At 48.3% G+C, this 27,851-nt stretch overlaps 2 protein-coding genes across 8 annotated transcripts in view; one reads left to right on the top strand and one right to left on the bottom strand.

Annotated features, from left to right (window-relative positions):
* The first annotated feature begins 11,203 nt into the window (after positions 1-11,203).
* Positions 11,204-27,812, top strand: LOC122382764 (ribonuclease P/MRP protein subunit POP5-like). Of its 6 annotated transcripts, none has more exons than XR_006256721.1 (6): positions 11,207-11,276; positions 16,842-16,900; positions 19,314-19,462; positions 19,966-20,135; positions 20,361-20,543; positions 27,057-27,812. XR_006256721.1 is itself a non-coding variant. In XM_043368536.1 (5 exons), the coding sequence occupies exons 2-5, from the start codon at positions 16,881-16,883 to the stop codon at positions 20,490-20,492; spliced, it is 471 nt and encodes a 156-aa protein (XP_043224471.1). In that variant the 5' UTR covers positions 11,204-11,253; positions 16,842-16,880; the 3' UTR covers positions 20,493-20,730. The 6 variants fall into 6 exon arrangements, 4 of the variants coding, with proteins under 4 accessions (XP_043224471.1, XP_043224468.1, XP_043224470.1 ...); XR_006256722.1 differs by having other exon boundaries at positions 11,231-11,253; XM_043368536.1 differs by lacking the exon at positions 27,057-27,812 and having other exon boundaries at positions 11,204-11,253; positions 20,361-20,730.
* LOC122382761 (sodium- and chloride-dependent GABA transporter ine-like) overlaps positions 20,890-27,851 on the bottom strand; it is a 36,449-nt gene continuing 29,487 nt past the window's right edge. For both annotated transcript variants that reach the window (XM_043368531.1, XM_043368530.1), the window contains exons 6-13: positions 26,408-26,540; positions 25,714-25,848; positions 24,737-24,968; positions 24,323-24,435; positions 23,681-23,821; positions 22,863-23,063; positions 22,363-22,533; positions 20,890-21,917 (exon numbers count right to left, since the gene is read on the bottom strand). In XM_043368531.1, coding sequence (XP_043224466.1) covers positions 21,747-21,917; positions 22,363-22,533; positions 22,863-23,063; positions 23,681-23,821; positions 24,323-24,435; positions 24,737-24,968; positions 25,714-25,848; positions 26,408-26,540 — 1,297 coding nt within the window. In that variant the 3' untranslated portion in view covers positions 20,890-21,746. The remainder of the gene's footprint in view (positions 21,918-22,362; positions 22,534-22,862; positions 23,064-23,680; positions 23,822-24,322; positions 24,436-24,736; positions 24,969-25,713; positions 25,849-26,407; positions 26,541-27,851) is intronic.

A 27,851-nucleotide genomic window follows, 5' to 3' on the forward strand; every position in this document is an offset into this window, starting at 1 on the left:
AATGGATCAGCACCTAAATGGTGAGCCGACCAGGGGGACCGATGAACGTTGTTGTTGTCGTCATCATCGACCATAGGTGGCGGAACGGGGAGGACCTAACCTTGAGTGACCTGGGTCTGAAAGTTATGCAGCATGCGTGAAAAAGATTCATGAAAGGGTGTGCTAAAAACGGCGGCGCTTCACAGTCCACAACGCCGTTTTCGAGATATTTACATAAACCTACATGGGGTGTCCAAGCATCCCCACCGCCCGGCGCGGATAATTTTTTGCACGTGCAGAGCGCACCTTTGGGGTCCACCAGGAGATAGATATGCTCAATAACTATGCTGGAATGCATTCTGGGTGGCCTGTGTAAATTTGGCACTTTGAGCTTGCTAGCGCTACCCGCTCTGCCCGTATATGTGACACAGAATGCAACATCAAAAGGTTTGCACGTGCACCGTGTACCCCAGCACATCTATTAACACAACACCTTAAAGGGACTATCCCACCTTCAAAAAAGTACCATTTAGGATTCAGAAATGTTACTCATGATATTGTGATGAATTCTGCAAGTTTTTACGCGTTTTCATTGTATACTTTTTGAGATATTGCGACTTTTATATTTCATCGTGACGTCATTTAGATCGGATCTGTGACGTAATGAAGGATTTACTTCATGTCAATGTGGGGGAAATTTGGCAGCAAATATAGGTATTTGCTCTCAAATATGACGCGGCTCATACAATAACAAGTGTCTCTGATTAGCTTATTCGTAAATCAAGTGAAACTTCACATGCGTGACAGGCGTTCAAAATGCAAATGACGTCATCAAATGGCCGTTAATAGTTAAGAGATAGGGCCTTAGCTATAAAGGCCCACTTTTCAAATGAAGGGAACGAATTTCTTTAACACCACGAAACTGAGGATATTGCGACCAGGATATATAGTGGTTTCTGAACCTGGCCGCCAACTTGGCTATCTCAACTCAGAACTAATGCAAAGGTGGGACAGTCCCTTTAAAGCGCTCGTCCAGTAGTGTCAGTGTGCCAAAGTTGGTGTGCCCACAGTGTATATAAATACAGTGGCGGCAAATGCGCTTGGTCACGTGACCAAATCTGCACGTGCGGTTGTGGCGAGGGCACTTCCCGAAACTCTGGTGCCAACGGCCTCGCGGCGCCCATAGAGAATACATGGGACCTTTTCTTTTCAGACCTATCGTGTCTAAGCCAAGCCATTTAGTGCAAGGATACGACTGGTTTGAGATTCAGTAGTCTTTTGGCTACAAGTTGGCATAAGAAACGTATTTTTATCGGCAAAATTCGCAAAGTACCAGGTGGTTTTCCGATACCCTGCACGCCTCCTTACCCCCGGCGGCCGACCGGAGGAGTCAGTAGCGCTCCACTCACGACTTTTGGCGATAGCTCAAAACACCTTACAGCTAGAGGGCTGCTATTTGGCACACCTTATCTTTGCTTCCATACGCATCTTTGGAAACCAATTGCATTTCCGTCTCAGGTCAGGTCACTGACTTATGACGTCACACGTGAACCTCTGCAATAGTCCCAAAATACCGAAACTTCGCAATGCCCTCGGTGCCAGAGGAGCTGTCACAGCGAGATGATACTTACAGGACCTAGTATCCTCTAGGAGTCTCAAAACTTGTATATCTCGGATTTCTCCTAGAGGTCACATGAGGTCAGGCCGATCGCGCGACGTCACCATTACAAGTCAATGGGGAAAATATGGAAACTGTAATTTTGACGCCGAGAATGATCTAAACCTAGCTCAAGCGCATGGAATCGCAATTTCATGCAATTCTTGCAATGTCCAATGCTTCACTTTTGCATCTTTAACCTAGCGTGACGTCATTCATGACGTCACAAATGCCACAAGTTTTTTCGTCAATAACTCCCGATAAAATTGAGCTGGCAAGTCGGAAAAGTCGCCAATAGACCCGGGAAGACCTACCGAATCGAATGATATGCGATATAACCTCCTCCGGCCAAGTTCGTGACCTGAGTGCCTCTGACCTGGCTTTGATCCGATGTGAACACCTTATGTTGACCCCACCCAAACAAAAGTGTACCATTTTGACGCACCGGAGCATGACAAACATGATGGTACTAAAATCGCGACTCTGCGCCGTTTTTGTGACAAAGTTATTTTTCAAAACCCGAAATCGTATTTTGGCCCTCGGGGCACTTGACCTGACCCTCAGAGGCCATTAGTTGACCTGAGACTTTTAAACCGTGCATCAATCGCTGCGTCCCCGGTCCCTTACTGCCCGGTCACACATACATGACGTACGGCCGGCGCAGGCCGGCGCATTGCAAAAAGACCAGTGCGTCGTCGTGCGTTGATGTGTGACCAACTTTTGTCAAGAGTCAGCAGGAAATAGCAGCTTTACAACGAATGCACAACGCGCTGCAAGCGCTTTGCCAGCGCGCCGGGCGTATACAGGGCACCTACACAGCGAATACAGAGCGCATAAAGTGCGCACACACAACGGATGCACAGCGGCTTGCTAGCGCACGGGACGCATGGATCGCGCGTACACCGCGCATTCAACGCACAGTCAGCGAACTTCACTTTGCAGCGGCGCAGTGGTCCGTCTTGCCTGTTGTCATATAAGTAGGACTAGGACGCCAAGGAGGGCACATCCTCATCGGCCCTCCATGGAATTTGAAGGGATATCAAGATGCCTCCCAAGACAAAGGGACGAAAGGCGACCTGCACGAAGAAAAACACTAAATTCTGGCATCAAGAGCAGGAGGAATTGAAAGGAGCCTATGCACTATGCAGCAATGACGCAGAAGAGTTACCCATTAGGGTAGAAGGAGAAATGAGGAGGTAGGGCGGGACCATAGACATACGCCAGACGAACGCTGTGCGCGCTACATACTCGTTCAGCTCTTGTTTATCACGCCTTTATAGTCTATGCGTATCCGTTAGACATGCGTTAGAGGCACGCTATGTCCGCGCTAGGTATTCGCTACGCATCAGCCGACGAGCACACAACGAATACCCAGCGTGTGTTCCGCGTGTATCTGGCGCTGGCCCAACGCGCTCCGCGTGTGTCTGGCGTTCGTCTTCGTGCGTCGAGCTCAACGCACATTTTTGAGCATGCACAAAAATTGTCGACGCACGCAACGAATGACGACGCATGATACCGTTGGCCCAGCGCACTCGACGAACGAGTAACGAATGCATAGCGCAGGACGACGCACTGACCTAAATGAATGAATTTTTGGTGCGCGGGCCGTGCGTCGTGTATGTGTGACCGGGGCTTTAACGGCACACATGCTCGTTTTTCCCGCGAGGCTAGCTCAATTAAGGCGAGGGAGTCGTACCCGCCCACTCTCGCGGCTGGGGCGTAGGTATGTAAAAAAAACTAAGAAGTCTGGTGATGATTGATGCAAAATTCTTACAGATAATGGTAGATGAAGGTAGGGCATCAGTTATTAAAGATAGGTAAAAAACAAATTTGCAGCCCTCAGTAGCATTGATTTATGCATTAAGAGTTATAGAACCATAGGAGGCGGAACGGGGAGGGCACCGGGGCACCGTGCCCCCTATAATTTTGGCATTTTAACATTAGCTCTATGGGCGTTGCATGGAAAGAATCGGACCGAAAGTCGGCAGTGCCCCCCCCCCCCTTAATTGAAGGTGTTCCGCCGCTACTGTATAGAACAACTGTAAGCTGCAGGCTCAGCTTTTCAGTTTCTACCTATGCCTGCAAACACAATAAAATCAATGGAAGAGTAATAATAGATTAATTGCATTTTATTGATGCTATTCAAGTATCAATGGTAACTATGTCACCGAAGATTCAATATTATTTGCACGGTATCATTTACCACCACACGCCTAAATATTTAGTATCTAAAATAATGCAGTAAAATAAGCTGCGCCACGTCTGTCGACAAAATCTGGTGCCAACTCAAGGTCACACGGAAAATGTGGTCACGTGACCAATGTCCGGCAGCTGTATAAATAGGTGTGCCTAGGTCAAGGTTTTCCGGAATCGGAGGATGCATCCTCAAAACATGTTTTTCGCCCCTGGCGCGTGCATTCCGCACTCCCTGCTGCCGAGCATACCATATGTTAATGGTCAAACACCGGGACATGTGACCTGTGAATTTTGCACCTGTGCCGCGCACCGTTTAATTTGGAGCGTCGCTTAAAGGTTTTTGCCCTTCCCGACTTTGTCGGCACGTGGCACGCGCCACGTGACACCGAATGACCTGTGACATGCATCATCACCTGCCTCAAAGCATTGCCCATCGAACGGTACCGCCAGCATCTCGATCTGATCATCCGTTTAGACGCAATTCCAATTGTAATGGTTCGATGACCTTTCAGAGCACGTTTTTTTTTTGGCAACGTAAGATGGCGCCTTGTCGGCTTCACCTGAATGGAGGTGGTTGCGGGTCCAGTTTAATTATACGTCCGTGATGTCAACAGTCGGTCGGAACTCACTTCAAGTAGATGCGCCATGCTCCACTCCTTCGATTGGGTCCATCACTAAACAAAGTATACGGCTTGTGTGGCAACAAAATGCAAAAGTTTGTTTTGGGGGCAAATATAAACTTTTGGGTTTTGTTGCCCTGGATGGAAAATGAATAAGATGATAATGTCAATCTAAGGTGCGGTACGTATCTCGCGCGTCTCGCTGTTACGATTTTCGAGTGACCGATAGCATAGTATTCGCGTTATTCTCGGTTTTGTCGGAAAAAGAATACCTACCACGCAGTTTGCAGAGGGCTGTAGGTAGGTACTTACAGTGGATCTAGTAAGGATCTCCAGACGTAACGATGGCGTTGAGCCTCAGTCGAGTCCATGTGATATTCAAGGAGAGGTCACTACCGAGCTGGGCCCGATGGGGAGGTGGGGGGGGGGGGGGAGGCGGGGCGGGTGGCGAGGTCACGGTGCGGGTGACCTGTCAAACAGCCCCGGCGTGGTGGGGCACTGCCGCAGGCAAATGGCGCACTCCAGCGTTGTTCCATATCGCGGTGGTGGGCCGGGCGGCCGGTTAGCTTGGCAGTTGGCTGCTTGGAAGGAAGGGATAATGAGGCATGGGTTTGCTGTGGCCGGTTCATCTACTGTCAACTATGATGAACCCAAAGTTATGCAAATGTGATGTTGGTAATGCAGCTGGCAATGGAATGCTAGCGAATGCTCCGGGCGCCCAGTAGCTTTAAGGATCAATATTATTTATGTCTCCTGAAATTTTCATTGAATATAATTCAAGCAATAGAAAGATCGTATCGTTCGCCAGTTTTTTGACCGGCTGGCGTTTCTTGCGTAGAGCGCCCTTTGGCAAATAATTATCACGCAGGTGATTTTTTTTTTTTGCTGGTAAGATGGGCCTTTAAGGTCAAATCAAGTCGCTAAGAGAAGATGAGGAAAAGTAGACGAATGCCACATTTTGTGCATGAAGTCTCGAGTTAAAAAAGCAAAAAAGTATTATAGGTACGTGTAAGCTAAAAACAATAACATCAGTTAATAAAAAATATTTGACCCGAAATAAGCCTGTTTTGTCTGACCATGATTGTGCGTAAGACACCGGTTCAACCGGGTTCAACCCGGCCCAACCTGGTTCGGCTCCCCCTTTTTTGATATTAACCCATTAACGCCCAGCGGTACCAAAAGGTACCAACGCACATTTTGGTTTGCTGCGTTGAGACCACACGTTCTTTCGCCGGATAGATTTTGTCATCGGATAATGACCTCCTTTCCGGATATGCTGTTGGGTATAAATAACGTGCTGATACGAAGAGCTTCGTGTGAGGTGCAGAAAAGCTCGGAGTGTTTCGAGGCGCCGCAGTCATGGGCTGACGTTGGGAGATAAAAACGTTTGTGGTTGCTTGTCTGTAAATATTTTTTTAGCCAAAGTGTGTTTACAATAAAGATGAAGAACTCGCAGCTGCAGTTAAGCAGAAAATCAGATGTTTCGTCATGAATCCTGGCGTTCCTAGGGGCAGAATTTTTGTTGGTACCTTTTGGTACCACTGGGCGGTAGGCTAAGCGTTTTTTCGCAATTACATGCGTGTGCGGTCTTTGCAGAGGGGAAACAACGCTCAACGGAGTGATGCGGACAAATTGTTATTTGGGGCGCCATCCCTCAAGGGGACGCCATCGCCCGAGGGAATTGGGTGCGTAAGAGGGGCGCCTTTGAGGCCATAAGGGCGCCTATATGCGAAAGAAGGGCACCTATGAAGTTTTTAGGGGCGCCTCAATGCAAATGAGGATGCCCATAAGGGCACCTGCATGCGAAAGAGGGGCACCTGTGAAGCCTATAGGAATGCCTCTGAGGCCCATGACGCCCATAAGTAGAGGCGCCCACATGCAAAAGGGGCGCCCTTGAACGCCATAATGGAGCTTCCATACGAAAGATCGGTCCCTGCATCCCAAAGATGGCCACGCCTCTGAGGCCTATGGAAAGAGGAAGGAGCGCCTGTGAAGCCCATAGGCGCCTGTGGGCGCCTCACTGGGAACGAGGGGCGCCTGTAAGGTCTACAGAGTCGCTTTTGATGCCCATAGGGGCGCCTACATGCGAAAGAGGGGCGCCTATGAAAGTTATGGGGCGTCTTCATGCGAAAAAGGGGTGCCTATGTAGGTTGAAGGTCGTTTGTGTAACGTTTCTCAGGGGTGATGCGCCCTTTGCGGCAAGAGGTCGGAGAGGGGAGCGCCTTCGTCGCCACCAAAGAAGCTGGAGCATTCATTGCTGATTGGTCATTCACTGCTAACGTGACGCATGGATGTTGGATAGGATGCTTTGCCCTATAATCGCTGGTATTATTGCGGGTACCCCTGTGGAGCAACCATGTGGTTAAGGCCCCAAATGAATTTTGCTTGGGGGAGGGGAAGGGGCACGGTTTTGAGATCGTCCTGTTGTTTAGGAAGGCTGTTGCTGTTGTTTAGGAATAGGAAGGCTGTTGCTGTTGTTCAGGAAGAAATGGGTAACGGCGTCATATCCCAGTGCAGTTTGTGCGGTAATACACCTACGGAGGAAATATTGATGCGGATGGTATTGACAGACGAGTTCCTGCAGACCTGCTGCTTGGTCAGTGGTACGTACACCTGAGAATGGGATGCATACCTACACCGCGACGGATTCGGACACTGGATTAGAGCTGGCCCTACCACGAAGGCAAAGCGTCTGCAAAGTACGTGGTTGGCACTAAAGTCATCTGTGGCAAGTGGCGAGTGGCGCTCTGCTCGGAGACGTACTTACATGGAGAGAAGCATCACGGCTAAAAGTAAGACCTATATTGACCAGGGTATGCGTGTTGACTGCTGCAGCGTGTGCCTCGGCGCAAGCAGCACTGCACGATCCGGTTGAAGTCCATTTTGGAGATCTGTCTCGTTTGGTTGCTGAATTAGATTTGGAAGGGTCTTGCTGTGCATGAACCGTAACCACAAACTCTGCTGGCTCTTGATCTATGGGTTTCAAGTTTGTTTTCATAGTTTTGAAAGATATTATAGAGTAGTTGCTGGTTCAGAACATTCAGAAAACTGTTAGTTTTGTCATTTGTATAGAAATATTTGTGCATTTTAGGAAAATAAACGACCCTGCAAGCCTTGAAACCTGGGCTGCGGAGTCGGAGTCGGAGTCAGTCGGAGTCGATATCTCTAGCCGAGGTCGGAGTCAAAGTCGGAGTCGATTGTGGAAGCCGGAGCCGGAGTTTGAGTCACCGAAAATCCCGCGACTCCGCGCAAATGCCAGGGCTGCGAACATGGAGTCGGGGTTAGAGTCGGTCAGAGTCGACAGCCATACCTGGAGTCGGAGTCGGAGTCGGAGGTGATAAGTGAAAGTCGGAATTGGAGTCAGAGTCAGAGTCACCGAAAATCCATCGACTCCGCATCCTTGCTTGAAACAGTACAGTTCACTAGACCGACCCACCACCATGAATAATAGCATCGATCTTTATGGCAGTTAGGCATAGCATGTCAGTAATGACGTCATAATCTGACAACTTGGAAAACATCAGAGGCGAGTGTTTGCCATAATGTTGCCGATGAGTATGTCGTCTAATATTCTAATTTTCACGAATGAGTTGCAAAGTCTTCTTGGCAAACATATCTTGTACCTATGCTGCTAAAATGCATGTTTTTGCGAAAAAATGATGTCACCAACGCCCAGTGGTACCAAAAGGTACCACTTCAAAAAAGGATATTTCTAGATTTCGCACATTTACCAAACTCACATGGTACTCTTAGGGGTCCATTTACTCCAATTCAGCAAATGGGCACCCGTGTGCGTTCGCTGGGGAATTACGGGCGTTAATGGGTTAAACTTGGCCCGAACCTTTTGAATGAAAGCAATCACAAGGACAGAGTCCCCGCTAAGCTGAGCTTGTTGCGTTGACCCTGCTCTCTACCCTCCGATCAAACAATTCCTGGTCTATGGCAGAATTTAGGGTCCAAATTTTAACGTGCGCACATAGCCGCGCACGGCCGGCCCCCTCACTGACTTTGCCTGGCAGCGGCCTGCCACCAACCACAACCATACCCGTCAGGAGGGTCAAAAACGTCAAGCACACGTCGCGTTTCGAACCCGGACTTTTCCAACCGGGACGTTCGCTCTCACCACATCGCACATGGAGTCCAACGCCCTACCAACCGAGCTACCGGGACGGACATTTACCTTGGGGTTTCGCCTCGTGTTATTGACAGACGTCAGACACTTTAGCCGAACTCTAGCCTAAACACTGAGCAAGCTGCGCAGGGCGATAGGTGCTCGTAGCGTTGAGGTTGGGTAACCTGTGAGCTGTATGCGATGTCGTGAGTTCGAGCCCCACTCCCGGGTCTGGTTTTATCTAGACACAAACCAAAACCCATCCTTCTACTGCAACACAGATAAGCACGATGACATCTTTCCCCAATATCTTTCCCATCCTCTCAAAAGTCAAAAATTATCGCTTATGAATGTTAAGTTAAGTTTCAATTTTAAGAAAATATTTTTGGACATTTTTTGGAGCCAGTTCAAATCTTTTTTTTTCTTTTCTGATTCTTTTCGGCCCGATAAAACCCACTAAAACTGAACGTGCCAAATGAAAAATATCTAATTCAAATAACAGTATAGAAAAGCCTCATCATGCATCATGAAAAGCATCATGCAACTATCGACTGAATAGTTGCATGCTATGAATACGTCCTACATTTCGATTACCTATCATTGTTCAACATTTTGGCTGGAACTGACGCTGCCTCTGGCTTGCCCGTTTGTTTGAGATAATGATTCCCTTCAGTCGCATTTTTGCTGGTTCCACATGAACACTGAACAGGATACCACCATACCGGAGTGAACGCACCCGCAACCATCATCCCCTCCCCTCAGCCTCGGCGCAGTGGCGGGCGGCCCTGGGCGGCCCACTCCCGGCGCTACGCACGCCCCGTGCGCCGTGATACCGCATCACTCCCCTCCCTCCTTCCCCCACAATGACCGGTGACCTCACTTCCCTCGGGATTTGGACTCGCCCTACCCCGACCGTAGCGCCACGTGGTGGCTCTGGAGACCCACTGTACATTTCCGGAATCATCGCATCGAGGACTGGACTTGATGACTTGGAGGCCCTACAGGGTGGAAAGTAATTACGCGAACATACTTTTTCGTCTTATAGCAATGGAAAAAGCGGCGGTGACATGAAAATTTCATCCTTTCATATATTCCTATTTATGTGCGATACACTGACAAAGGCGTTCAGGCATAATCGACATGAGCATGTCAAGCACTGTTGGCCAAAGCTTAGTCCACGCCTCCTGGAGCTGTCTGGTGAGGCAATCGATGTTGGTGGCTACTAGCAGCTCTTAGACGCTGTCCTGAAGAGTCGCCTGGATATTTTTGATCAAATTGAGGTCTGGGCTATTCCCAGATTGACCATTATATGCCCAGAAGAAGAACAGGTTCTCAAAGCACCAGTCTTGCGTCGTTTTGGCCGTGAGAGGAAGGACTTTATCAATCATGAAGAAGAGTTTCTTTGCGTCGGGCACAAAAGTGCGCTCAATCATTTTGCCCCTTTTGGTGCATTGGTGGATAAGATAAAGAGACTCGTCTGGAAGGATGTTCCACTAGTTGAATACTTTATTTTTGGTTGCCTTTTTGGTCACTACATGCAATTCTGACACCATCTGGGCGCTCATAACACGCTGATGTGTGTTCCTTTGCCGGATGTTTGAAGGTTGGGACGGGCGGGACGTCGGACGCATCAGCAGCCCCCAACGCGTTGTTCTGCAGGTTTGACAGATGAAATAGCTTCGAAGATGTCTCACCCAACCACAAAGCCAGCTGCCTGTCCTCCTCTGTTCCGGTTTGCCGGTCTTTAGAAAACTTAAATGGACAATCCTGCTGTTAATTCATGAATTTTGGCCATCTCGATTGTTTGTACGGCTTGATTTTCGAATTTTCACGGATTTATGTATGAATCGTGATAGCTTAGATCGGGTACCCGGCCATAGTAGGTAAACCATTTCGCCTGTTTTCGGATCGACTGTTGTCGTTTGGTCGCGGAAATGGTGACCACCCATTCGCGCCTGAATTCGCCGAGGTTTTACTGCCGCCAACGGCTTTGCTTTTTAAGTCCTTTTAAGTTTTATTATGCTTCAACCAAACGTGTAATTGAGTAATGCTGGTGCCGAGACCGTTCCGAATCCCTTCCGCACCAATCCAGCCAAAATAAACACAAACGCTTTCCCTGGCAACACCAAATTGCGATCTTTGCACATTGTGGTCTTGTGCAGCGTATGGCGTCTGCACCATTCGAAGTCGAGACGTGTTGTAGACCTTCCAAGTCATTTTTCAAAGTAAGGTCACTTTTGGTAGATGAGGCGACAACAAACACGACCAATAATGTTCCATGACAGCCCGCGCTCATACAAAATCTCCACTGACGGGCGAAATTGTAAGAAAATACATGTTCGCGTAATTACTTTCCACCCTGTATATACCTACCAATTTTGAGCTATATTGAAACACCCCGAAATATGCTGGCTGGCGCTGCTGCTGTGAGGCTGATATACGCTGCTGCTGGTTAAACAGACGTTTTCTAACATTAGTAAGTGGATGCCGTTAGCAAGATTACTTTACTACTCGTCGTAAGCAAGATTCCTTTCCGTACTGTGGGCTGTAATTTTCCTCCAAGATTTTCTCTACCAAGGAAAGGTTGGCAGCTTTACCTTGAGACGAGCAAGAGGGAGTAGTGACATTAGTTGGCGCATTCTGATGGCTTGTTTTTACACGTGTTGTGCGGCGTGTGCGGCAAGGCTGAGGCAGGCGTTGTGGGGGTTGTGCGGTGTGTTATTTATATATGTTATTTATGATATAAAGGGTTTTAACGGTATATATAAATGCAATGAAAACCCTAAGCCTCATGCTAATAATTGTATTCAAAATAGGGCCAAGAAAATGAGACAACTGTTTCGTGCATAGCACATCGTCAGGTCTGAAGTAAACAATCATTTCATAGTTTTTAAACGTCACACAAAGCCTGCTCAGTGAATACATCTTCCTTCTAGTTGCGGAATGGTACATACAGTGAGTTATGAATATTAACATATATACACGCAAGTTGTCTGCGCTTGCATTCTAGGAGGAAGACGATTCGTTCTTGAGTGTTTGCTTCTTTGACAGAGTTTTTCAGAGTTTCTATCAGCGCTTGAGTGCGGTTATGCTTATGTTGAATGATGAAAGAAAGCGCGGTTTACCTATTTACCTACAACTTACCAACCTACAAACCTACAACCTAACCTAACCTAACCTTCCTACAAACCTACAACCTAAAACCTACAAACCTACAACCTAACCTAACCTAAAACCTAAATTTTTTGCTGTTACATATTTGTATCAACAGCGTCACAATTGTCCACTCGGACCTAATATATACTAATACCAAATTTTGGATAAAAATGCATCATTTTCACCCAAGAAATGAGATAAGAGGTCATCTGAAAGGCAGCATGCCATAACAACCCATGTACACTTGTTTTGTATTGTTCCCTTTAAAAACTTTTGATGTTAGATGCATGAAAGACTTGTAAGCTTTTCAAAGTCTAATAGCAAAAATGGCATGACATGACAACAAAAACATGATTCTAAGAATCTGACAGATTTTGCTCAACTTTACAGAGACTATGTCAAATTGATGTAGGTATGATTAGTTAGGTACTGAAAGTTTGACATGACCACCTTTGAGCAATGCAAAGATATTTCCAAAATCAGGGAGGAGGCCAGATTCTGCAGTATTCATAATATTCATATAGCAGGCGTCTCACAGTGACATGCTGCCACTCGCTTATGAAAAATTGCTTGACTCTCCAGTCTGCAGTTCTGGAGATAATTACAATAATTTTGCCTATAAAAGTCTGATCTAAATGTCTTACCGAAAAACAATCTAACCTGACCTAACTTACCTACTAACCTATGACTTACCAACCTAAACCTACAAACCTACTATAGGTACATTATACAAGCTATAACCTATGAGCCTATAACCTACAAACCTGCAACCTACCAATGTGCAACCCAAAGCAAAATCCATGTAAATACCTCAAGAACTGGAGAGTCTAGCGACTTTTCACTAGGAGGTGGCGGCATGTGAGACGCCTGTATGATGGCCAAATCTGCCTCCCCCCCAAGCAGAGTATGGTTTAAGTCAAGAGGTACTGAAGTTTCATTTTGATGCCACCCTGTTCGTTACATCATATGTAACATTTGTGAAAAAAAAACTGGAAGGATTCATCTGACTCCACCCTCCTCTTAGTGTTTGAGCCAATTGTGTTGCATTCAAGTAGAAATATAGCATTTCTGAAAGCTAGGTTCCTCAGGGTGGTGACTGGTGACCACCCGGAAGGACCTGCTGGGTGCTGACCACTCATCAAGTGCCTTGTTGGCTGTGGCAAGTGGCAAGCAGCAAGTATACATTTGTGACTGTGTAGTAACTATAATCATGGGCGCCGCCACCGGGGGGGACGGGGGGGACGCGTCCCCCCCACTCTCAGAATGGAAGGGGGACGTCCCCCCCAAACTCATTACGGAGCGAGCGAAGCGAGCGTAGTCTTTCGTAGGTTAGCGGAAATTTCTGAGTATGCCGTGGTCACGCTTTTGCTAGGCTTATATCTCAGCAACCACTTGACCGATTTACATGCGTTAATTTTTGTAAGGTAGCACTAGATTCGTTCCTTTTAACGAGTATCGGACTATTCCCGATGCATGTGAGTGACCCCATATGCACGTGCCACGTGAAAAACGAAGAAGTGTCAGTTAGTTTGTAACAATTTCAATATCTTGGCAACTACTGGGCTGATTGCGCTGAAAGTTGGCAAGTAGGTAGGTATACCGGGTATACCCACTAGGCAATGCATATCCATGTGCCACAGTTGGGGTGCTGCTGCACGTGCGCACATGCAGGGGTCGAATCCAGATCTCGAGAACGGCTGAACCGATTGTGCTGAAATCTGATACATGTTAGGGACCGGTTAGTAGGGTGCCGTGCAAAAGTCAGTTGGGACCCATTTTGCACGTGCGCACGTGCAGGATGCCGCTTCCAGATCTCGAGAACGGCTAGGCCGATTGCGCCTCAAATTTGGCACATCGTTAGGGACCGGTTAGAAGGGTGCAGTGCACAAGTTAGTTGGAGGTATCCCCTCGCTATTTCGCACGTGCAAGGCCCACCCCACCCTCTCGTTCGCTCCGTTGGTCACCCCAAAAGGCGTTTTACTGGTTGTTATCCTACTCGAAATTTGATTAGGCCCTTCGGTCCAATGAGACCATTTCAGAGCAGGTTTCAGAGCCGCAGGTATGAAAGAATTAGTGGGAGACATTAGTCAGGGCAGCCACCCCAGTGAGCCACTTGGGATGAACCCAACCAATTGAACAGGCAGCCCAGCCCACTGGCACTCACTGCACCCGGCAAAGGACTATAGCTCCAGTGGAGCCATTCCCGCATGGGATAGAGTTGCCCGTCCAGCCCGGAACAGGGGGTTGCCGCGTGGAGAAGGATTTGACTGTCCTGAGGATGGAAGAGATGGAACGGCCGGTGCCGAACCTGAGAGGGTCCAGGAGGTTTAGATACTCAGTATATGGGGTGTGGGCCTACATGCATTGGTCTGACCCCTGCCACCTCGGCCAACAAAATCTCCAGCACTTATCCGACCCATGTCATCGCAGAACTGCCGATTTTTGATATCGTGATCAACGTGTGTCGTATAACACGACTGGCCGAACACGGGCCTAATATATTTCGTCCAACCAGCCAAGAACATGACTTTACACCAATCCGACCTCGAAGTCAAAATCCGAACATTTTCGAAGACTTCAACTCCGACTCTGGCCAAAACTGGCCAAAACAGTCAACTCCGACTGATTCCGGCTCCGACCGCACACTTCTGCAGTCACGCTACACTAAATTTCCAGCTTCTAAGAAATAAGCTATACGGTTGACAGGACCACAAAACTTTGAGGCGACTTGACTACTTGACTTGGTTTTCCTGACCTAAGGTTTTCTGGTATCAAGCTTGTTACACGGGCTGCAAAATTCGTATTTTGGAGCAGTTTTGCCTAATGTTTTTTGCCAATTTTCGCGCCCATTCGTGCACAAACCAAAAAGAGAGATTTGTGACTATACAACGCCCCCTCCCCCACGCGGATATGCAATACCTATGCATTATCGATCATATTAGTGGCATACATCAGCAATTATACCGTGATAGAACACGAGGCTTTGCCGTGTCAAACTGAATCGGACATCCATGTGTATATATGTAGGTAGGTGGGGGAAGCCGGGGGAAGCCCGGGCGCGGGGGAAGCCCGGCCACCCCGTTTCCGGCTAAATTATTCACAATAAAATGCTCAACTGTTTGTCCTTTCAGCGTGGCAGCTAAGGTAACGCGAGCAAAAAAGTTAAGGCCGACAAAAAATGCATATTGTTAAAGTTATAGCGCAAAAATGATATTTTAAGGGTTTTTAGCTAAAAAGTGAGATGTGTTGCACTGTTAATGTTATACCATACAGTATGTACTAATATTTATACGAATGTTATGTAAGGACCGTTTAAGTGTTTGTAGTGAGGGGTGACGAGGCAGGCTGGCTTAAGTATGACATTTTTTCGAATATCGCTGTTCTAAAATAAAAATTAGCACATTGGGGTAACCCCGGGCGAGTGGCCAAGCTTACCCCCAACCGAGAGCATGGCCACTAAACCACTGTTTTCCATGAGATAATAGGTACTGAGCATGTTTGGTTTACACCTAGATCAAAGATAAATTTCGAAAATAAACATGTTATCATAGACAAAGCCAGTCATGTCACTTAAGGTCAACTAGGGTCAAACTATGTTTTTGCAGATAACGCGACAGACAATGAAGCTAGAGCTTCAAAAATGGTGTCGTTGTGTTCTTCTTCATCAGCCGAGTCGAATGATATGCAATATGATGCATTAAGGTAAAAAGAAAAATAAATTTTAAGCAATTTTGAAATACACATTTTTTGTCAATTTTGCATCACGATTTTCATCGACCTGTACTGTATATGTAGTAGACGCTAGCTTAAATACCAGTAGTGACATAAACTCTAAGATGTCCAGAGCTAATTAGTACCTTAATATTTCACTTTCCGTTAATATTTGGAAAACACATAATGGTTTCATCAACTCGTTGTAAAGCGCTGGGGAGGTGGCCGGCGTTACCCCTATGCCGGGCTTACCCCAGAAAAATCAACACTTTTTTGAAACTCGATTTTCTCAACCTTATACTTATTCCACGAAACCGAATTTTTGGGAAAACACGGCCAATGAACTTAGCTAGCTAGCAGGATGTCAACATTTTATACAGCACGTATGGTATGTAATAAAAATCAAAAAGAGCTTACTATGCCGGGCTTCCCCCGGCTTCCCCTACTCGGTGGGAATGCGGTCTATAGCCATTACTTGGAAATACCTAAACATGGGTGTCCATTTCCGCCAAGTCGGGGGTGCCCGAGCTCTCCAAATTTCCCGCCGGCTCGGCCAGCTTGGCTTTGGAGCCTCAACAGACCGCGCGGGTCAAGGTCACCGCCGGCGGCGGATTTGCTGCGCCCGGGCACCCCCAACTCGGTAGAAATCGACACCTATGTACCTAAACTACTTTCCTCAAACCAGTTGTTTTGCCACAGTTTTATGAGTTTTTAAACTTAAAATGGTCAGGAAATAATGAATATTTGCAAAAGGATTTTATATTTATTTTTACATCACTATTTTCCATCTTTCGTAGAGGCTACTTACCTATATTGCAGCGGATGCTAATTACGCGTTGACCAAGCATAGTATGTAATTCAAACCAGCTGAATGCTGATTGGCTAGCATTTTTCCGTAAGGGAATGGATTCCTCGGTAAGAGAATGACAAGGTGTAATCTATGGGAATGACTTCAGTCTTCAAACCTAAAATCGATACCGATATATTTGGCTAGCTAGGATGATCGTTGGGCCATAAAAGCTCCTGATTTGTTCTCGTCTCAGCTCAAGCTACAAAACTGTTACTTCAGTTCAAAACCCTATGTTAAAAGTGGCATATTTGCTTTAAACGTTGAATGCATCCGACCGAAAAAGCCACGGTAAGAATGTCTACTTTTGGGTTTTCAGTCGGTCAGTCCGTCCCCCCCCCAGTCAAAAATCCGTGGCGGCGCCCCTGACTATAATGACTGAACAGTGAACACCCTCCTATAAACTGATCAGTCAAGATTATCTGAAAACATCTGAATGGCTACTGGTCTGGAATAGCTCATATAAAACTCAACTGGACATACTAAATAGCAATTACTTTTACTAAGATTGTCAATAGGTTACCTATGAATGTGCAGCATTTAAGAGAATACCCACTTTCCCAGATAATACATTTCTGATTCAAGCAAGAACTCCTCAAAGCCATGGTGCGATTGAAGCATAGGTAAGTGTCAAGTGTAATAAATTATTGTGCATCAGTGTAATTGATGTCAGATGAAATATGTGAACAATTTCAAGCAGGCAGGCATTGCAAATTTTTAGGCTTATGTGTGTTTTCAGCATGTACTGTGCAAATGTGTAACATGCGGTGAGTTCACCAGCATTTTCAGTTTGGTGGTAATTATAGGAAGGTGATGAAAAGTTATTACCTCCTTATTTACACCCAAAGCTCATGAGGACTTCACTTCACTCATGTTTTCAGTTGCTTACAATGCCCAATGTCACTAGCTTTTGGTAGAGTGTTAACTTAGCTGACAAACAACTTGAATCACTCAGGAATGGCACAACTCTTTTTGGCTGGTATTTTTCGGTTAAGCTTATTGTTGCTGGTTTGGCCTGAAGCCCCCAGCAGTGACAATCTAAAATAGTTGCCCAGTCACCTGTTCAAAATCTGTTTCCACCTTCTGCCTCTTGGTCAAGCCATGGTGAGAATGCATAAGCACAGTCTCCAGGTTCCGGCGCAACGCGTTCTCCATTTGCGTTATCAACGACTGGAATATCAGCTACCGCCAACGCTCGTCTCCTCCGATACTCTAAACCAATTGAAAAATCGGCTCGACGCCCACTTGGCACACATCACACACGACACCCCTCACGCAGACGAATAGTGAGACGCACGATAAGCTCGACTAGAAATGCTTATAAAGGGTACAACATATTGAATTATTGTTTTGCCACCCATATATTTTTTCAAATGTAGTAATAGCAACAACTTGGTGCTATGTTTCTTGATAACTACCCCGATGCGAAGGTCGAAAATTCGAAAGGAAAACGATAAACGACTAGTAGCCGAAAAAAACGTAACTTGAATTAAGATGCCAAGTCATAAAAGCTTGAAATCATACCTTTATAAACCCGCGCCCGGCTGTGGGTCCTGGATTTCCACGCCCTGCTGGGGGGGGGGGGGGTGTTTGAACACCCCCCCCCCTTGTAACTCGGCTCCTGGGCCACGTAGCGATACGCGGAAGGCGGCGTTCGAAAGAGCGTCAAAAATAATGACGAAATCACTTCGGTCAATTTTTGGTCAGGTCAAAGGTCAGGTCACCAGAGGTCATTGAAGGCAAAATTTCGCCGATTTCCAGGTCGAATGTCGACAATTTCCAAGAAGCCAACGCATAACTCGGGAACCAATAGAGCTACAGCGCCGCGGAAAAGCGCATTCGATAGCCCTATTAACGCCCTTTCTGAGTAATTCTCTCAGATTTGATCTTACGTCAACGGTTTTGCCTGCAGGGGGCAAAAACTGCAAAAATAGCCGATTTTTTCGAAAACAGTTTTTCTGCAATAACTTTTGACCCAAGCCTTGTACGAGCTTACTTTTACCGGCATCGTGTTCCTCTCGTAAAGACGCATCGAATGAACTATAACTTGACCTTGAAAGGTCAACTTGAAAATTTGACCTCAGGTCAAGGTCATGACCTGACCGGAAAAGGTCATGTTGCATATCAGTCGATCCGTATCGTCGAGCTGAACACATCTAAGGCGTTTTCATCACTCTAGCATGCCTCTATCAAAAGTTATTTGTGAAAAACTGTTAGATACCATTCGTGACCTAAGATGACCTCAGGGCATAAACAAGGGTCACGGACACCATTTTCTGTCTAAACCACTTGTAATTCGGTGTTTGCGAGTGTTTATAATGTCTTTCGTCCAAAAGAGGCGCATTTCAATTTTCTCACATTGACTTATAATGGGGAGGTCGCAAAATTGACCTGACCTTAGGTCATCGATATCAAAATTCTGATATATACATTTTGTACATGCTATTGCTCTTAGCAATCGCTGAAAGTTTCAAAGCGATCGGTCACTCGGTGTAGCTATGACAGACATTGAAACTTTTTATGAGGTGAGGTCACTTCAAGTGACCTGGTGACCTGACCTTGAATGACCTTGGTCTGAAATTTTCACAACATGTGTAGAATTCATGCATGATAAGGTGTACCAAAAACGGCGGCGCTCCGCGCCGCCGTTTTTGAGATATTCGCGAAAAACCACAAGGGGGGTGTTCAAACACCCCCCCCCCAGCAGGGCGCGGGTTAAGGCCCCTGTCCTATCCAAATTCCAACTTCTATGCTTTCTACGTAAGTAAGTCAAGGAGCACTGCCTAAGCTATGGAGGGGAGCATAGACACGTCTTCCAACCAATGAAATCCAGCTTTTACCAATGCTGATTTGAACGGTGACTGCTTTACATAGGTGGAAAGGAACACAGCATTGAAGTTAATTTGAGAAATCACTGACCTGGCCCTCTCGTTCCATCAGGCACTGGCACTGGTGCTCTGTAAATGTTTATAATTGATCGATCATTCCCTCTTCACCTGTGCTTCACCCCTCTTAACAATCGGTTTTCCATAATAGATATTTTGTGCTGGAACTTGCCCCTCCGGGTGAGAAGGCGCACGCCCGCCTGGTTGTCAACGAGGACGCCATCTACCGGGCCGTTCTAGAAGTTGTGGATCAGATTCACGGCGACTATGGCGTTGCAACGGTGCGATCACGGCTAATCGGTACGTGCTATTTAGCGGTTAAGTACTAAGATGTTATTGTTATTCCTTCTAAAGTTGAGTCTTACCTCTTTAAAATCTATGAGTGCTTGCTCCAAATGCAATGACGGTAATTTGGTCGTGCCTGTGTGACGTAATGTGCATCGTTTATGAGCTCATGTCCTGCGTCTTCTGGATGGGAAGTGAGTGGGAGATGCATCGATCTGTAATTTCATTTTCGAAAAGTTGAGACTAAAGCGAAGCACGTTCTGAGACCCGTTTTGACAGCCGTGAGAGGATGGTTCCGCCATCCGCTTTCGTTACCCACCTTATAAGTGTGATGTAAATTAACGTGGGTAGGTCGCGGGCAGATCTGTTGGTAGGTGCTGGTGTAAGCCCTGCTTCGCGTTTCCAAGTTTGACCGCACATGTTCTGTGCCGCTGCTGGCTGGTTGGTGGTACGTGATGCAAGCAAGCATTGCTGTGGGTTTCTGAGTTTGACCGTTCTTGTCCTGTGCCGCTCCCCAGTGAAGTACTGTAACGCCGTCACGCGCGTGGCGTTACTGCGCGTCTCGCACGCCGCCCACCGTCTGCTCGCCTCAGCCCTGCCATTCATGACGTCATTAGAGGGACAGCCAATCACTCCGCGTACTCTGTACATGGGAGCCACCATCATGCACTGCTTTCGGTTCCTCAAGGTGAGCTATGACTTCGAAGTTCGATTGAGCATTAACCGTACGGCAGCATTCTGGCTTGTTACTAGAGCAGTTTATCATTGCAGTGCCATGCGTGGCCATTCTTAAACGTGCATATTGAATCACTGGAGCGGTCTGCACTCGGGCTCTGACCCGCCCGACCGTCGATGGTCCCCGTGCGCTGTGTCCTCCGCCCTGCTGACCACCGGCTCCACCGCGCCCCGACAGCGGCACCAGGAGAGCCATCTAGAGGAGATGTGGGCGTCGGCCGACCCGCACCGGCGCCACCAGATGCGCGAGGCCATCATGGCCCTAAAGCTGCCGAATATCGCCGAGACCCGCGGCCTGCCCGGCGTGTAGGACGGCAGAGGGCGCCACCGTCTTTCATTGGCTCATCAGAGACGCTACTTGGTGAGTGTTAGCCAGTCTCAGCCACATCGTGTCCGTGCTTGTCATGCTGATGACTCATAATCATCCCGCCACCCGGCCTGTGCTGTGTCGAATTATTTGTTGGCGCTTGTTGCCGGCACTCATCTTGTTGATTACTTTCGAACTGCCGAATGCTGTTCGATCGCAAAACAATACACGTACAAATGGACACATCTTTGAGTGCCGTACTTTTTTAATCTTCACTTGAAGTCTTTACTTCACGTCACCTTCACTTGAGATCATCAAAATTCGTGCCGTTGCGTGGAAAGTCCAGCAAATTGCAAAATGTTTACACGATACACGGGTCGCATTCTGACATCAGAATCGCTTGCACTGCTCTAGTTGTTTATTTAGGCGGCTATCCAAGGCACCTGCATAACGTTGGGCCCCCCTTTGTTTCCTCCAGTTAGGCAGAGGCGCATACTTTTCTATTGTATGCTCTCGAACATCCTGGCGTAAATGTGACGTACAAACTGGGATACGAAGTATACAATTATTCTGGACGTGTAAAACACTCTCAGTGGACCACACACACTCACACATTTAACTCGTACGCAGTAGAACATTGCACATGTCCACGCCACAGCCACGCGTAGACAAAACTGGCATCCAAACACACGAGGGACGGCTTTACCGACACGGACCGCGCGGGACTGGCAGCGAGCTGCTGTTCGGCGGCCGTGCGCACCGACCCAACCGCTGTCCGTGGAACACTCAGCATATGACCGCCGACATATGACCTGTCTGTGGTGGTACAGCACCGACGAACTCCTGCTTACACGCCAGTCACCGCGACACACAGGCGATCCAGTCACCTCCCATTTTTCTGACACGCCGCTGAGATTGGTCCACTCCACAGTGGAGAGAAGAACGATTGACGTCATCTCTGTCCTAGCCCTTGTAATGATTGTAATAAAGACCTGTTCTATGCGGGAACGAATGATTGCTAAGTACAACGCGCAATTGAGTTCTCCAGGTAAAACACAAGGTAGATCCACCTGTTAATGAAAAATGGTTAAGTTATGTATCAGCTCTATTGCTCAGCCTCTTTTAGCGTTTATGCTTTTCAAATCACCCGGCATGGTTCCGCGGACGTTTGCCTTCTCTGTGTTATCTGTCCCAGTGCCAGCTACGACCAGCGAGTGGTTCGCAGCTCGTTGCCGGTTCGGGTCGGGTCGGGTCAGGTCACACGGCAGTGGGCGGCGCTGAGGGGAAGCCGTCGCCCCTTGTGGACGCGACCGTCACCAGGTCGGCTTTACTCGCCGCTCCCGACTCCAGCTCGAGCCCTTCGTTGAAGTACTCCGGGTCCGGCTTTGTGTACAGCGTCGGGTCCGGCTGTATTGCGTTCATCAGGCGCTGTCGAGGCACAACACGGGGAACGTTAAGATGGCGCAAAAACGCTGTGTCATACTCGCTACATCCCGCAGCCATATTGCAACTTATCTTTTTGATCCCCAGCATAAGTATTTTTATCTCCTAAAAGAAGATACACCGTGTCCCTCCGGCTTCCGATGACTATTACTACTACGCTAATGGCTTGGCTCGTGCCGCAGCCTCAGGCGCCAGGACTCTGACCGCAGTGCAGCTGACATTATCCGTGGGAGACGGCGGGGCCCGCCGACATCGATCCCAATCCACAGGTAGTCGCGGCGTGCGGCGACCGAGCCTGGTCCCAGGGCTCTGTCGATGTCGGATCGGCACGGGGAGGGAGGCGGCGGTCCCAGGTCGATATGTGTGGAGCGCGCCGCGGCACTGTTTCCTGGTACTGGGTGTCTCACGTGCCGGCGCACGGGAAGCTCACCTGCCACGGGGTGCTGCCGGTGGCCTGGCACAGCGCGACCACGGCGCACAACGGTATCGGCAGGATAGAGAGCGAGGCCAGGAACCAGCCCAGCCGGATGCCCCACTCCGGGTAGTGGTAGCCGTCGTAGCTGGGCCGCTCGTAGTCGATCAGACTGAAGATCCAGATCGCCTGGGAGGTCGGCGGGAAGGAACGCGGTCAGAGGACGGCGCGGCGTGTCCACCACGGCAGCACATGAAGGCAAACACGGCAACACGGGCTTCAAACAGGATCGCACGAGTGTCTGGGTGGTACTTCATCGATCGGCGGAACGTGTGTTTAACAGTTAGAACATCATACAGACGCGCGAACCAGCTGGCTTATTGACGTGCTAATCGGAGACTGAAGTCTACCTGGCAACATCGCCAACATAGCGGTCGGTGGGTTATTCCGTCACTACCGTCCGAGCTTAGTGTCTAACCGCCCACACCGTCCGCGTCACGACCTCACAGCCTTCTCACCAGTATGAGGAACGGCGCCAGGAACCTCCAGCACACCTGGAAGTAGACGAGCGGCCGGGCGCCGGTCATGGCCGCGTAGTCCCGGCTCAGCCGCTCCGTGCCGTACACCCACGTGACGGCGATCACCTCGAAGAACGCCAGGAACATGAGCGATATGCCGGCCACGTAGTAGTCCATCAGCTGAAAGACGAACATGCCTCCCTGCGGAGCGGCCAGAAGGGGACGGTTACCGGCGGCGTGTGCCGTGTGGTGCGGTACCAGCGGCGCGGCGGCGGCCGCCCATACCCAGAATGAAACAGGCAGGCTCTGAATGGAATGCCGTTTCACTAGCCCATATGGTACATAATTACTAAATACGCTAATTCTACTATGCTTGGTACACCAGCTCCTGCATTGAGCAGTCTCAGATTCAATTAGTCGAAATATGTTTTATATGTTTCTAATGTTTGCCCTTGTGTAATAACATTTCTGAACGCGTTGTGCTGGTGCATTTCTCGTCAGAAAACAAACATCGTTCTATTCAGCGCATTGTCTACTCTTTCCATTGCTGCTGTAGCTAATTCATTTGCGCCAGAAACCATTGGCCTTTCTAATTCAGCGCTCCCGTGTCGTTGAGTCGTGTCTCAGAATATATTCGCCATAGTTGAAACTCACCGTGAAGTAGCACAACTGAAAGGCCGCGCACGTTTTAGGTCCCAAGAGCTTTGGGAGCAGCTCAAACCAGCTAGCGATCACGTGAACTCCAGGCGGTCCACCTCCCCAGAGCAGGTGCCACCTCTGGGCGGTGTGACCGCCCGGCCGGCGCTGCCTCCACTGACCTGCATCACATGAGGTAGACCGAGCACGAACGAGACGAAACACATGAGCAGCACCAGCACCTCGTGACGCTTCAGATAGGCTTTGATCCACTTGCCGTACGCGTCCTGAAGCGTGGTGATCACCACTTCCAGCGTCGCAAACTGACAAGAGGGAGGGAACAGGTCACGTTTTAGCAGAACGTGACAATGTAACTCTGACGGCACACATGAATATAATATCGCTCTGTAATGATGCTGTCCGTGCGATCGTAATGAGTACACTGGACTCTGTGACTCATGATTCAATAAGCACTGTATTAGGCCGTCAATTGGCGCGATCAATAGAGGCTATTGGCAGATCACACCAGGCTCCTAGAACTTACGCACCGGCCGTGCTATTTCCGAAGCAATCACGGCTGTACATTGTGAGTGTGCAATGTCGGCGTATGGGGACGACTACGTTGTACTTCATGCTGGGCTACGTGCCTAGCGTATTTGTTTTTTCAAAGCGCTATCTAAATGTCAATTATGATTTATCTGCCTTTTCATTCCATTGGATGTGGCTATCCACTATACACACTCCTTTTAATATTTACACTCCTTTTAATATTTAAGTAGCTGTGCTCTCGGAGTTTAACTACAAGCTATGCGTGGAGGCTGTACCTGGCTGTCCAAACCCAAGCAGAGCAGCATGAAGAAGAAGAGGAAAGCCCACAGCTGAGGGACGGGCATGCCGGCCAGCGCCTTCGGATAGATCACAAACACCAGCCCGGGACCTGTGAACGGATCGTACGGTCGTCAGATCGTCGTATCGTCAGATTGTACCTGTGTTATACACTAACTGCTCAGCGGCTGCGGAAATAAACCGGACGGATCGGAGAAGTCCAGTCTTGGTCCAGTCCAGTGGTTTGATGTTACTTGTGCGTTATGATCGCACCTAGGATTCTGCTGGGTAAAATTAATACATGAGGTTTGGTTGCTTTCCGCCCGTACCTATATGTACCAGTGATGACCATGGAAACGAGATCATGAAATTGCAATGCACTTGGGAGATAAGCAAAGATAGCATAGGCGTACCGGCAGTGACGACGTCCTCGATTTTGCTCTGCAGCTCATGGGCGATGTTTCCCAGCGTGGCGAAGACGATGATGCCGGCCAAGATGCTGGTGGCCGAGTTCAGACAGCAGATCACCATGGTGTCCAACATAATGGACCGGTTGTTGACCTTGTTGTAGCTGGCGAACGCTATCATCGATCCGAAGGCGATGCCGACCGAGTTGAAGTTCTGCGCGGCCGCGTTCACCCACACCTGCCGACAGTGGCGGGTGGTCGTCTACCGCCCTTTTCTCTATGCACACGTTCACCATACAAATGGAAAATTGTGACGTGAACTTCAGAGAGTTGCCGTGGAAACTTATCCGTCTTTTCTTGGCGATGTGCGACCATCAAGCCGAGTAAGACATAGCCGTGCATTCCGATCTGGTTAAAAATGGACACCATTTATCCGCGGATGATCGATGTCCGTTTGGACATAGTTGCCATTGATTTATTGACGGCGTCCTGATGGCGACAAACTGTTCCATTGTGGTGCTGAAGGACTGTCGGACACGCTCAATAGCGTTCGCCACTCGCGCCGAACCTATCCTTTTCCCCTGACAAGTCCTGTGTGCGTGAGCTCACTGTGGAGCGTCCCGGCAGACCATCCTAGTGATCGTTATCGCGAACAATGCGTAGGAATACACGCGTTGATGCGATGGAAAATCACGCTCCGTGACATTAAAATCAAGACAGACACAACACCCATTTCGTTAATTGTTTACACACACAAACCATGTGCTCTGCTAGCAAACAGCTTTGCTGGCTCATTGTTGCCACAAGTTCTGGTAACGTCCGGCTTCTGGTACGATGAGCAATGATTTCCTTCTCGGTACGAATATCAATAGTTGACACTTGATGGTAATTGGGCAAACCATCACACTAATATAATACTAATAATAATTATTTATTATTATATAATAATATTTTATATAATAATAAAATCGTTGGGTGCTTGCCTTGGCATCTTTGAGCAGTTCCCACCGGGGCTGGAAGAGGAAGCGCAGTCCGTCGTAGGCCCCCTCCAGGGTGAGCGCCCGCCACAGGAACACGGCGATCAGCACGTACGGCGTGATGACCGTGAAGTAGACCACCTGTGGGCGACACGGACCGATCAGCTGGGGCACGGACTGGTCAGCTGGGCGCCCGTCACCTGCACACGGCTCCAACCGGCCTTATCGTGGGTGCCGAGGCCGTGTTTGCAGTGGGTTCAGTCTCAACAAAAGTGACCGTGAACGCCCCTTACCGCCGGGCCGAACACTGTTCGGGACCAGTTTGACTAGTTTCCACCGAGCGGACTGAGAAAGTGTGAATATCCCTCCTAGTTCCTACCGGTAGGCTCTTGCTAATTAGTGTTGATAAGCAACTGACACGTACTACTTTCGCTCCTAATTTTAACGCTGGAGACATAAATTGCTCAAAGCGATGTCCACGTTTGGTCGTCATTACAATTAACATCTGTCTGAGGTGCAGGTAAGACAGGATCGGTGCCTTTTACGCCATCAGACTCGACATTTTTTACAGTTCATGTGGCGTAATGGTTGTTCAGTGGTTGGCTTAACGAGTAGCAAGGGAATCGAGTGGGCGGCAGAAACGGTGCACCTGCACTATGCATTTGAAATTTAAATGATCTCAGCATATGGGAAGACTTACTTTGCCCGACGACTTGACGGATTTCCAGAGGGAGAAATACACCAGTATCCAGGCCAGCAGGAGTGTGAGGAAGATTGGCCATCGCATTGAGCCGATCTCTTCTATTCCCCCCGTGATCTGAAGAACATTGTGGCTGAAAGCAATACAAGCAGTTCGTCAGAAGCCGGCTACATGTTCCCCAGTCGTTGGTCGGGTTGTGTACCGTATAACTGTCCTTCGTTTGCGATATGTTACCTATTTTGTAAAGTTTAGCTCTCTCGTCTGACGTCAGTCCCCGCTCGACTGCAGCCTTGGTCACGGTGCTTTCTCGGCGTCGGGCAATTACTGAGGTGATTTTGCTTCGACTAACCCATGACTCTCGTTCGAATATATGGAGTCAGATCTTTATAAGACACGGTTCAATGATTACGACCGATAACACAAAGATGTCCATGCTACTGCGAAATCTTCCAGCCCAAGAAAGCAGGACCCAAAGGATAAAACAGTGGCAGACATCAGCCCCGTGGATATAATAGAAAGGCCCAATCATTTATAGGGGCCCAATAAAGAGGAAGATATATCGTGTTATTCTATAAATGTACTTTATGGGCGCCTTCGACGTCGACGTGCCCTTAAACCACAACAAACAATAACTTTATTTTGACCACAGACCCTGACGTGAGAGTCGGCAGTAGCACGCACTGGCCGAACAATGGGATCGGCGCCATGGCAACCGCCGACATTCGCAAATCGCAGCCACAACAGCGGCGGCCGCGCCGTGCAAACCACACTTCGCTGCGTGGTGGCAACGCCATAAGCCAAGGTGACGACCGATTAATACGTGTGCACGTGAAAGACTGTAAGGTGCAATAGATAGACGTATATGGATGGAACGTGTCATTGTTAGCAGTTGGCATTGATTTTAAGGCTGCAATAGGGTAAAGTGGTAAAACTTTGCCCGCAATGTGTTGCTTGAATTGCTCGATTTTGTGCAGTTTTCTAAAAACAGGCATCATAAATGGTGTCTCTGCTGGTGTATGCCTACCATACTTCGGACATAGCGTCGTATGAATCCTAGGAACTAACTGTCTACCGGCTAGCTTGCGTATCAGCGCCGACTGCTGTGTGTCCAAAATGCAAAGTAGGTACTCAATAGTTGATGTCGTCAATGTCATTGATGTCAATGTCATATGTCATTGATCGATGTCTAACTTACATCCACAATTGCGCTACCGAAAGTTGCATGCAATTTGATAGGTGTAAGTAGTCTGCTAAGTGTACCTACAGATGTATAATGTTCAACATTGGTACATAGGCGCGGGAGCCGGGGGGGCAGTGGGGGCAGCTTGCCCCCCCCCCCCAACTCTGGGGCTGTGGGGGCGGTGCCCCCACAGCTTTGAGACGGAATACCACACTTTTTTTGCAACCTTTGTTTTCTTTTTGTCGAAAAAGCCGAGGGGTGAAA

This window comes from Amphibalanus amphitrite, unplaced genomic scaffold (assembly GCF_019059575.1).
Source record: "Amphibalanus amphitrite isolate SeventyFive unplaced genomic scaffold, NRLGWU_Aamphi_draft 000146F_arrow, whole genome shotgun sequence".
NCBI classification, from domain to species: domain Eukaryota; kingdom Metazoa; phylum Arthropoda; class Thecostraca; order Balanomorpha; family Balanidae; genus Amphibalanus; species Amphibalanus amphitrite.

Coding starts and splice junctions, on each gene's coding strand:
- LOC122382764 (XM_043368536.1), top strand. CDS start 16,881: ATGGTGCGATTGAAGCATAG. Junction 16,901..19,313: donor ATGGTGCGATTGAAGCATAG/GTAAGTGTCAAG, acceptor TTTCCATAATAG/ATATTTTGTGCTGGAACTTG. Junction 19,463..19,965: donor GGTGCGATCACGGCTAATCG/GTACGTGCTATT, acceptor GCCGCTCCCCAG/TGAAGTACTGTAACGCCGTC.